At 43.6% G+C, this 11,890-nt stretch overlaps 1 protein-coding gene across 2 annotated transcripts; it reads right to left on the bottom strand.

The window, feature by feature from the left end:
* Positions 1-3,131: 3,131 nt before the first annotated feature.
* On the bottom strand, positions 3,132-11,393 carry TUBB1 (tubulin beta 1 class VI). Of its 2 annotated transcripts, XM_077252816.1 has the most exons (4): positions 11,196-11,390; positions 6,173-6,281; positions 5,978-6,088; positions 3,132-4,468 (listed from the first exon to the last, which is right to left on the bottom strand). In XM_077252816.1, exons 1-4 carry the CDS (start codon positions 11,250-11,252, stop codon positions 3,372-3,374), a joined length of 1,374 nt encoding a protein of 457 aa, XP_077108931.1. In that variant the 5' UTR covers positions 11,253-11,390; the 3' UTR covers positions 3,132-3,371. The 2 variants fall into 2 exon arrangements, with proteins under 2 accessions (XP_077108931.1, XP_077108930.1); XM_077252815.1 differs by having other exon boundaries at positions 3,223-4,468; positions 5,978-6,281; positions 11,196-11,393.
* Positions 11,394-11,890: the final 497 nt, after the last annotated feature.

Below are 11,890 nucleotides of genomic sequence, written 5' to 3'. Positions count from 1 at the left end.
TAGGACTATTGCACTGCACATGTGGAGTGTAACAGAAGAGGATGTGCCACTTCCATTGATATCAGTGTGAAGCTGGCTTCTTTTTTTCTTTCTTCACTTGTGTTATCGCTGGGAACCATGCTTCCTTCCCTGCTTTATATCATCTGTCACTCTCCCCCAGCTCGTCACATAGACATCCATACAGTAGACTTCCATTACTGCTATCGATGGGTCTGTTCTGACTTTTAGCAGAAGACTCTGGATATGAAGCGCATGGACTTTTTTTTAATTTTTTTTTTTACTGCGTTATGTACAGTTGTCTCATTTGTAATCCAAAAAGGGAAGTATAGCAGATGATAGATGTGGGCGATCTGTCTTATGATAAACCCACGTGTCTATACGTCTTGTAATAGCACAGAGGAGGAAAGCTGTGTATCATGTGATGTATGGAAAATGGATCATAGTGACGTTATCAATATGTAATCTGGTTACATGTCAACCAATTCCGAGGCATCAGATGGCTGGCCAACCTGCAGCTGGCCTCTAGGCCCTATTGTGTGAGACAGGGTGTAAGCTCCTTATCTGTCGAAGGTGCGCACAGAACAACAAGAGCTGCTCTTATCTTTATAATTTTCATCTACACCATGTGAACTATTGTATAGCAATTTAAGGAAACTTCTGAAACTTTACTCAAGACATGATTTTGTTCCTTTATTGGGCACCAAGAAGACAAATACAAACAAAGCCATAAAGGGAACTGACCTCTTACAGTCAAGTAGCTTTTAAGAGCATAAATCTGAAAGTCAGCAGTAAATAGCAGTATGTTATGGAGACCTCGGCACATGAGCGTCAATGTAAACGGGAAAGAATTGTTGTCCTCCTAACATACGCACAATAGAAATATCACTACAAGGTGATTATGTATAACAACTGTTGCACTTTTTGCAGCTTTGATAGAAGGTATAGCACCATGTGCAGCCCCCCACCCACTCTATCAAAACCAGACTGATCTGCTGTATGACTGACCCAGCACAGTATCATGGCTTCCATTATATAAAGGGAATCTGGCAGCAGCATAATGTAGGAGCAGAGACCCTGTTTCCAGCACTGTGTCACTTACTGGACTGCTTGTTGTAGTTTCAATAAGATCAGTGTTTTATCATCAGTGGTCTTGTGTCATTTAGTCCTCCTGTTCTGTGTAACACCACAATCGCCACTAATTGACGTTTTTCTGCCTATGCCGAGGCTGCACAGAAAGCTGCCAATCAGTGGTGTGGACGGGGTTATACAGAGCTCAGCATTCTTAATACATCTAGATCTGTAGCAGAGAAAACAGGGATTTTGTTAAAACTATAAAAAGCAGCCGAGTAAGTGATACATCACTGAAATCAGCATCTTTGTCCCTACATCATGCTGTTCTCAGATTACATAGCAAAAACCTAGTGTCTGATTTCCTATAAAGAGATTAGCGTAGCCTAACAAAGCCTGGGCTTGTTACACATGCAACATTTGACAACAGCAAGACATTTCAAAAAGACTCTCTGAAAATCGCATTTAGGACACGTTCACACATTCAGTATTTGGTCAGTATTTTACATCAGTATTTGTAAGCTTAAACCAGGAGTGGGTGATAAATACAGAAGTGGTGCATATGTTTCTATTATACTTTTCCTCTGACTATTCCACTTCTGGTTTTGGGTTTTAACCCCTTTCTGCCATTGGACGGAATAGTACGTCCGATGGCAGGACCCCTGCTTTGACATGTCCGCAATAGGCGCTGGCAGAATCGCGATCTGCCCGTGCCTGTTAACTAATTAAATGCAGCTGTCAAACTCTTGACAGTGGCATTTAACAAGCGCTTCCAGTCATCGGGCCAGAAATGCGCGCTTCGCTGACCCCCGTTACGTGATCGGGGGTCAGCGATGCATTGGCATTACAACCAGAGGTCTCCTGAAGACCTCTATGGTTGTTTATGCCAGATTGCTGTGAGCGCCACCCTGTGGTTGGCGCTCATATAAAGCTGTAATTCAGCTACATAGGAGTGATCTGAGCATCACTCCTATGAAGCAGAGCCGATCAGGCTGTGCCAGCTTCTAGCCTCCCATGGAGACTATAGAAGCATGGCAAAAGTAAAATTCAAAATAAATCAAACATACACATATTTGGTATCGCCGAGTTCAGAATCGCCCGATCTATCAATAAAAAAAAAAATGGATTAACCTGATCGGTAAACGGCGTAGCGAGAAAAAACTTAAGCACCAGAATTACTTTTTTTGGTCGCTGCGACATTGCATTAAAATGCAATAACGGGCAATCAAAAGAACGTATCTGCACCAAAATGGTATCGTTAAAAATGTCAGCTCAGCACTAAAAAAAAAAAATAAGCCCTCACCCGACCTGAGATCACGAAAAATGGAGACGCTATGGTTCTCAGAAAAAAACATTTTTATTTTTTTTTGCAAAGTTTTGATTTTTTTTTTTTTTTACCACTTAGATAAAGAACCTAGACATGTTTGGTGTCTATGAACTCATAATGACCTGAAGAATCATGTTGGCAGATCAGTTTTAGCATTTTGTGAACCTAGAAAAAAAAAAGCCAAACAAAAAACAAGTGTGGGGATTGCACTTTTTTTGCAATTTCACCGCACTTGGAATTTTTTTCCCGTTTTCTAGTACACATCATGGTAAAACCAATGGTGTCGTTCAAAAGTGCAACTCGTCCCGCAAAAAATAAGCCCTCACATGGCCATTTTGACGGAAAAATAAAAAAGTTATTGCTCTGGGAATGAGGAAAGCAAAAACGCAAAACTGAAAAAAGCTCTGGTCTGGTTAAAATACAAAGGTGAACGTGGCTTAAGAAGAGTGATCACTTTTTTCCTACAAAATACCTGTCCCAGATCTTATCTATATACAGAAAGTAATATACAGGGTGAGTAATAAGTTATGTTCTAGACCTTGTAAAGTCCAATTTCCACAAAACCTATAGGCTTCATTCAAACATCCATGATTTTCACAAAGCATGTACTTATTCTAATCTACGGGACTGGTCATGTGTCTGGGGGTAAAGAAAACGAAAAAAGATAAAACCCCGATAAAAATTTGTTCCTGCACACAGATGAAAAATCGGTCTTTTTTTTTTTTTTTTTTTTTTTATACATACAAGGGGAAAAGCAAGGCTGTCTGAACGTGGCCTTAGATGTAGGTCTCTGTCATATGGTTGCAAGCTATATGTCCTGTACTAAGAACATCATTGGGATCTGTAATACTGTTAATCCTTCAATAGTCCTGTGATTATGCCAGGACTTGCAGCTGCATTATGGCCATCTAAATGAGCCCCAAGTTAATGCAGTACAAGTGGTACTGAGAGCTCATCACCAAATCTTAAAGGTCTTCTACATGTAAACCTTTTGTGCTGTCTTTGTCATTTGCACTACTTCTGTTTCTTCAACCTCGTCTTCAAAATAGTCCTCCATCTCGGCTGTGGCCTCCTGGTACTGTTGGTATTCTGCAATCAAGTCATGAGTGTTACACTCTGCCTCGGTAAACTCCATCTCATCCATGCCTTCCCCCGTGTACCAGTGGAGGAACGCTTTCCTTCGGTACATGGCTGAAAACTGTTCAGCAATCCGTCTGAAGATTTCCTGGATGGCTGTGTTGTTGCCAATGAAGGTAGAAGCCAACTTGAGACCACGGGGTGGGATGTCGCACACTGCAACCTTGACGTTGTTGGGAATCCACTCCACAAAGTAGGCACTGTTCTTGGATTGCACGGCCAACATCTGTTCATCCACTTCTTTGGTGGACATTAGACCACGGAAGATTCCGGCCACTGTTAGATAGCGACCATGGTGTGGGTCACAGGCAGTCATCATGGTCCTAGAGTCAAACATCTGTTGGGTTAGCTCAGGCACGGTCAGAGCTTTATATTGTTGGCTTCTGCGGGATGTTAGAGGAGCAAAACCAGTCATGAAGAAATGCAGACGAGGGAAAGGCACCATGTTGACTGCTAACTTTCTGAGATCAGCATTAAGCTGACCAGGGAATCGCAGAGAAGTAGTCACTCCACTCATTGTCATGGACACCAGATGGTTAAGGTCACCATATGTTGGATTGGACATCTTCAGCGTGCGGAAGCAGATATCGTACAAGGCTTCGTTGTCAATGCAGAAGGTTTCATCTGTGTTCTCAATCAGTTGGTGGATGGACAAGATGGCATTGTAAGGCTCCACCACTGTATCGGACACCTTGGGGGAGGGCATAATGCTGAAGGTGTTCATAATCCTGTCTGGGTACTCTTCACGAACCTTGTTAATAAGGAGTGTGCCCATTCCAGATCCGGTTCCTCCTCCAAGAGAGTGCACCAACTGAAATCCTTGAAGACAATCGCAGCTTTCGCTCTCTTTTCTCGCTATATCCATCACAGATTCAATCAGCTCGGCTCCCTCGGTGTAGTGGCCTTTTGCCCAGTTGTTGCCAGCTCCAGAGTTACCTGTTACATAAAAAACATGGATGTTTATCAACTCTATATACTAAAAGTTCAAGGACCATTGTCATCATAATCTAGACCAGTGTTTCCCAAACTCCAGTCCTCCCAACAGATCGTATTTTCAGGATTTCCTCAGTATTGCATAGGTGATGGAAGTATTATCAAGACATCAGAAACTGTGCAATACTAAGGAAATCCTGAAAATATGATCTGTTGGAGGCCTCAAGTTTGGGCTGAACAACATTGGTCTATACCAATGATTCCCAAACTCCAGTCCTTAGGGTCCCAACAGATCATGTTTTCCTTAATATTGCACAGGTGATTGAAGTATTATCCATGCATCAGAAATTGCCACAGGTTTCTCTCACCCGTGCAATGCTAAGGAGGTCTGGAAAACCTGCTCTGTTCAGGGCCTTGAGGACTGGAGTTTGGGAAACACTGGTCTAGACCATAGCTACGTCCGAGCCCAAATGTCTCAGCTTCCTATATACTTATGAGGCTGCTGAGTTCAGGTTAGGAGACCCGCGACTAGTCTGGACTTCATCAGACCGTGAAAGCCAGATCTGTGAGCCCTGCCTTATGGACACACTCCCAATAATGACAATGGAGAGAGATGGACACATTGTAATATTTTTACATCATCTCTCTAAAGTGCATCGCATTGGTCTAGCAGACCCCAATCTATGGAGATCCTGCAGCTATCACATAGATGTATGAGGCAGGGATACCTATTTAATGGAGAACTTTGGAAATATGCGTTGTTATACCATGGGCGATGTATGACACAGTGATTTCGGTGTGTTCGAATAATAAGCTCGAGTCCCTGTGGCTATTCGACAGCCGCAACACATTCAGGGATTGCCTAACAAACAGGGAATCTCTACATGTGTTGCAATTGTCAAACAGCCACGAGACATGCAGGCGCGGGGACTCAAACATTATTTGAGCACGTCAAAGTCACTCAATTTGCACACGAGCATGGCCAGGTAACACCTTATCCGAACACGTCCTCTCTTCACTAGCTGTAAGGTGTGCACTCCTGGTCTATATAGTCCAAAGGACTATATAGGACAAAGTTTGCAAGATGTTACCGCGTTCAGCTCAGACCTCCACATGTTGACCCTAAGTAAATGTATCCGGTCTACATTCTTGTATTATTTTCTACTTCCATCCTTCACTTATTCAGGTAGGGCCGGGATACCCTTCTTGATAAATATAATATTATATGTTATGGGTACTAGATTCTGTAGTTGATCCAAAGAACTAGCCTGATTGCCATATGTGGAGTCGGGAAGGAATTTTTCCCCTAATGTGGATAATATAGAGCAATTGGCATCTGACTCATGGGGTTTTTGCCTTCTCCTGGATTGACATGTTAGGGTGTAGGTTAATCTCGGTTTGTGTCTTCTTTCAACCTTAAAAGTATCACCAAAAAGATTACACTAAGCAAAGCTGGTTGAACCTTAAAAGTATGAAACATACAATAAGGTGTCGTGTATATATCTTCATTACCGTGGATGAAACTGTCAGGACGGAACAGAGGTCCAATAATGCTGGAGCGTAGACTGTCCATGGTGCCGGGCTCCAGATCCACAAGCACGGCTCTAGGAACGTACTTCTGGGCTATGGAGGAAAGGCAGAGCACAATATTGGAAATAATCCCTGGCAATGAGAGAAAGGCTGAGTACTTCAAGAAGAGATACTTACAATGTGCCTCGTTGAAGTAGACGTTGATCCTCTCCAGCTGCAGGTCGGAGTCGCCTTTGTACCTGCCTCCATTATCGATTCCATGTTCATCACTAATCACTTCCCAGAACTACAGAGAAACATAGAGGTCACCAAGGATCTCCTCGGTGTAAGAGCGAGCACACACTTCATCAACACCCAGAAACCCTCCTGTACAGCGTCATTGTCACAATGTAGATAAAGTTATGTCCTACTGTAAGGGTACTGTCACACATTGGCACTTTGGTCGCTACGACGGTACGATCCGTGACGTTCCAGCGATATCCATACGATATCGCTGTGTCTGACACGCAGCAGCGATCAGGGACCCTGCTGAGAATCGTACGTCGTAGCAGATCGTTTGGAACTTTCTTTCGTCGCTGGATCTCCCGCTGTCATCGCTGGATCGTTGTGTGTGACAGCGATCCAGCGATGTGTTCGCTTGTAACCAGGGTAAACATCGGGTTACTAAGCGCAGGGCCGCGCTTAGTAACCCGATGTTTACCCTGGTTACCAGCGTAAAAGTAAAAAAAAGAAAAACGTACATACTCACATTCCGGTGTCCTTCAGGTCCTTTGCCGTCTGCTTCCCGCTCTGACTGACTCCCGGCCATAAGGCAGTACAGAGCACAGCGGTGACGTCACCGCTGTGCTCTGCTTTCACTTTATGGCGGCACTCAGTCAGAGCGGGAAGCGGACGGCAAGGGACCTGAAGGACACCGGAATGTGAGTATGTACGTTTGTTTTTTTTTTACTTTTACGCTGGTAACCAGGGTAAACATCGGGTTACTAAGCGCGGCCCTGCGCTTAGTAACCCGATGTTTACCCTGGTTACCTGGGGCCTTCGGCATCGTTGGTCGCTGGAGAGCGGTCTGTGTGACAGCTCTCCAGCGACCACACAACGACTTTCCAATGATCACGGCCAGGTCGTATCGCTGGTCGTGATCGTTGGAAAGTTGCAGAGTGTGACAGTACCCTTAGACTCCTAATAAAGTAATGGCTCATATGAGCCAAGGCCATGCAAATAAGCAAGGAGACAGCGCAGGGTTCATCTGTAGTCCGCTCCTCTGATGTCTATAGGGTGGGACGGAGTGACACTGTTTTAGGTTGATGGCTCGAACCTTGTCTTTGTCTACCGGGTAGCCCTTTTAAGATGGGTGCGTGGAGCATTTGCAGCTCAGTATTTTTAGAGACCTCATTCTAACTTCTTCCCATCCAAAAGGAAGAGGCTGCGGTTTTCTGACAGCTCAGGAAAGAAGAACATTGCAGTAGTGGAAGACTGCTATCTTCATCTCCATTCGGCAGACCTGCCCATGTCCTCTTATCAGTCTCCCCCATAGCGTGGGGCACACCCTCGGCTACCAGCCCTGCCAGGCCCCTTCATTCCCTGGTTTGCACTTTCCTGACATAGAATAGCTTCAAGCTCCCAACAGTGCAGGATTCCATACATCACACAGTGTCTCCACATCTCCGACATGCTATTCCTACAGAGTGTGGACCTACCACCTACAGCCACACTACTGCCTCACAGTATTCTGAGGATGACCGGTGGCGACACTTTCCTATCCAAAAAAAAAGCATTTACAGCGTTGTTGAATTAGCACTTTACTTCATTGACGAAAAGTGGCTGCCACAAAACTGTATCACATCTCATAATCAAGGTTAAAACATGATATGTAGTGGGTACGGAAAGTATTCCTACCCCTTTAAATTTGTCACTCTTTTGTTCTTTGCAGCCATTTGGTAAATTCAAAAAAGTTTAAATTTTTTTCTCATTAATGTACACTCTGCACCCCATCTTGACTGAAAAAAAACCCAGAAATACTTTGCTCAGTATTGAGTATTGCACCCTTTTGAACTAGTACAGCCATGAGTCTTCTTGGGAATGATGTACCAAGTTTTTCAGATCCTCTGCCTTTCTTCCTTGCAGATCCTCTCCAGTTCCGTCAGGTTGGATAGTGAACGTTGGTGGACAGCCATTTTCAGGTCTCTCCAGAGATGCTCAATTGGGTTTAAGTCAGGGCTCTGGCTGGGCCAGTCAAAAATGGTCACAGAGTTGTTCTGAAGCCACTCCTTTGTTATTTTAGCTGTGTGCTTAGGGTCATTGTCTTGTTGGAAGGTGAACCTTCGGCCGAGTCTGAGGTCCAGAGCACTCTGGAAGAGGTTTTCATCCATAATATGTTTGTACTCGGCTGCATTCATGTTTCCTTTAATGACAACCAGTCGTCCTGTCTCTGCAGCTGAAAAACACCCCCATAGCATGATGCTGCCACCACCATGTTTCACTCTTGGGATTGTATTGGGCAGGTGATGAGCAGTGCCTGGTTTTCTCCACACATACCGCTTAGAAATATCACCAAAAAGGTCTATCTTCGTCTCATCAGACCAGAGAATCTTATCTCTCATAGTCTAGGAGTCCTTCAAGTGTTTTTTTTAAGCAAACTCTATGCAGGCTTTCATATGTATTGCACTGAGGAGAGGCTTCCGTCGGGCCACTCTGCCGTAAAGGCCCAAATGGTGGAGGGCTGCAGTGATAGCTGACTTTGTGGAACTTTCTCCCATCTCCCTACTGCATCTCTGGAGCTCAGCCACAGTGATGTTGGGGTTCTTCTTTACCTCTCTCACCAAGGCTCTTCTCCTATGACTGCTCAGTTTGGCTGGACGGCCAAGTCTAGGAAGACTTCTGGTGGTCCCTGTGCCTTGCCACAAGTCTGTCTCTGAGCTCCTTGGCCAGTTCCTTTGATCTCATGATTCTCATTTGGTCTGACATGCACTGTGAGCAGTGAGGTCTTATATAGACAGGTGTGCGCCTTTCCAAATCAAGTCCTATCAGTTTAATTAAACACGGCTGGACTCCAATGAAGGAGTAGAACCATCTCAAGGAGGATCACATGGAAATGGACAACATGTGACTTATATATGAGTGTCTGAGCAAAGGGTCTGAATACTTATGACCATGTGATATTTCAGTTTTTCTTTTTCATTAAATTTGTAAACAATTCTACATTTCTGTTTTTTTCAGTCAAGATGGGGTGCAGAGTGTACATTAATGTGAAATAAATGAACTTTTTTGAATTTACCAAATGGATGCAATAAAACAAAGAGTGAAGAATTTAAAGGGTCTGAATACTTTCCGTACCCACTGTATCTATAATAATATACATATTCTAGTTTCTCCAGAAGGCAGAGGGACCAACTAGTCTGGATGCACACAGATTGTCTGCAGGTTCCAATTGAATAGTCAGGATGTGCAAAGAAACCTCTCATGTCTGTAGTTACAATTTAGGCTACGTTCCCACGATCCGGATGTAGCAGCGCTTTAGACGCAGCATATTTTCACTGTGTTCTAATCATGCAGGTAAATCCACCTGTGTTCACTGAACAATGAGGATTTACCGCATGTTTTCATCCTTCTGCAGTCGGCTGTCGTACCGATATACAACACTCACAGCTGAATGAAACCTAAAACTTCCTGTAAACTTGTGAGATGTAACAGATACATACAAAAGGTAATGGGGACTGAAAGTCTCCAATCACTTGTGCAATCTGCGGACTTGAATGGTCTGATACAGGCGTCTGAACCCTTTAAACAGGTGTTGTGACATGACTAAAGGTGTTGTTTTTCTCTTATACTGTCAGGGGAGCAAACGTTCCTATACAGCTGTGTATAAATCCATCTCTCTTCATAGTAAAGACTAATATACTTAAACGTTAAGACGATTACTCCTTATTTCATAAATCAATATTACACATGAAAATAAGCTAATTTGGAATATATCTTAGCAGAGAAATTGGCTTCTTTCTCCTCCTGGACTAATCATTCAGTCTCAAAGTTCTCAATTCATGAGTAAGATGTGTCTTCAGTGAGGACAGACATTCCTATTACTGAGATAGGAGATGACGGTTGGTGCTCGTAAAGTTCTATGGAGAACTGTGACTTGTTTCAGGAGAACTTGCAGCAGAATGTGTGTGTTTGCCTCCAGCTCCTCTTCTTTCCTTCATAGAATATCATAAGCACCAACTGCCATCTCCTATTTCAGTAATGGGACAAATCTGTCTTCACTGAATATGGATTTTACCATCAAACCATGGAGAGAAAGAAGCAAATTTCTCTGATAAATTACATTACAGAGTAGCTCAGTTTCACGTGCACTATTGATTTATGAAATGAAAATTAAAGCAACGGTTACTCTTTAAGACCCCTTTTTTTTAGCAGGACTTGACAGTGATCCAATGTGTATAAGGGTCACCCAACTCCCCCCACAGATGATGCCCAGGCATTTATCATCTTGGTTAGCTGTCGGACGATTTTTCAATGGGGGAGAGCGGAGTAAGCTGCAACCAGACATCTTGGATGATCTCCCAGAAGAAGAAAAGAATCTGAAGCCCAAACCTAATTCTTTTTTTTGCCCAGCTGTTATCTGTGGGGGCTGGAGAGCCAGAGGAGGGTCGGACCCCTATACATTTTCAATCTTCAGCCTTTCCTGCCAAATTGTGAGATATGACAACTCTTATGTGTATGAGAGCAAAAACTAAGGCTCCCGTATCAGTACAGATAGTGGGTGTCTAGGTGAGAGGCATTGATGTGAATGTAGGGGGTACTGCTCCTCTTTGGGTAGCCCACCAATGATCATTTCGGGGGTTAAAAAAAAAAGATATGGAGATTCAAGGGAGCATTTCCTGACCTATAGACCCCATACACACTTTACTGAGCAGTTACAGAATATGCGAAGCCAAGAGCCAGCATAATGGAGATCCAGATGCCAAATGTAGCAGAGCAGAGTTTGATATCGTGTTCTTAAACCGACAGGCTTATCCTAACTGCAAGAGTTTACTCGGTGACAAACACAGTCCCATAACAAGTTTAGTTCTGCTACATCCGTGTCCACTACATATAATGAGAAAGCAGTCACCAGGAAAGCCCCCATCCCTGTAATAATGGTATAATGTACAGATGAGACCGCCTCTGTCCCCATCACTGGTGCTGGGCATGGGACTTCACTCACCTTTGCTCCTATTTGATTCCCGCACTGACCGATCTGCAGATGGACGATTTCACGCATCCTGGACTCCGAGGAGGAACGTTCAGGTTGGTTCTGTGGTTCAAAGACTGTGACGCCGCAAAACTTCACAGGAGATTATATACTGGTGCTGACGTCACCGGCCGCCTTATTATCTCTGCAGAAGCGGAGGGAGACCAGAACGGGGTATGTCATCCACAGTGTCAGTGGGCATCACCTACCGAATACAGAAGGGTGGAGAGGATTGGAACAGTTAAAAAAATAATAATAATTATAAAATAAATTATATAATATACTGTATATATAATATATATTTCCTAGAAAAAAAAAAATATATATATATATTTTTTTATTATTATTATTATTATTTATAGCAAAAGTTGAGTTGCAGCCAATATGGCCACCATTAGAACTCGCACTGGGGCACTGGTCTACTTTCCCAGAGTCCTGAAGGGTAAATCTATCCAGACATGCAGAGAGCCATCCTCCAATCTCTCATCACCTACAGTAGGGCAGATCTTCCTTTCAGGAGTCTTAGAAAGATGGGTGGCAAGCACCATAGAAGCTATAATGGCAGTCTTTTTTCTCAGAAGCAGGTCTTACCAAGAACTGGAGGAATAGAATATGTAAGAAGGGTCTTACCAAGCAGCAGAGGGTAACTTTGCGGAGTTTTCGGAATG

The sequence above is a fragment of the Ranitomeya variabilis genome, chromosome 4, assembly GCF_051348905.1.
Source record: "Ranitomeya variabilis isolate aRanVar5 chromosome 4, aRanVar5.hap1, whole genome shotgun sequence".
In the NCBI taxonomy this organism is placed as follows: domain Eukaryota; kingdom Metazoa; phylum Chordata; class Amphibia; order Anura; family Dendrobatidae; genus Ranitomeya; species Ranitomeya variabilis.
Note: the sequence above shows the minus strand (reverse complement) of the source record. Positions and strands in the feature narration are given on the sequence as shown.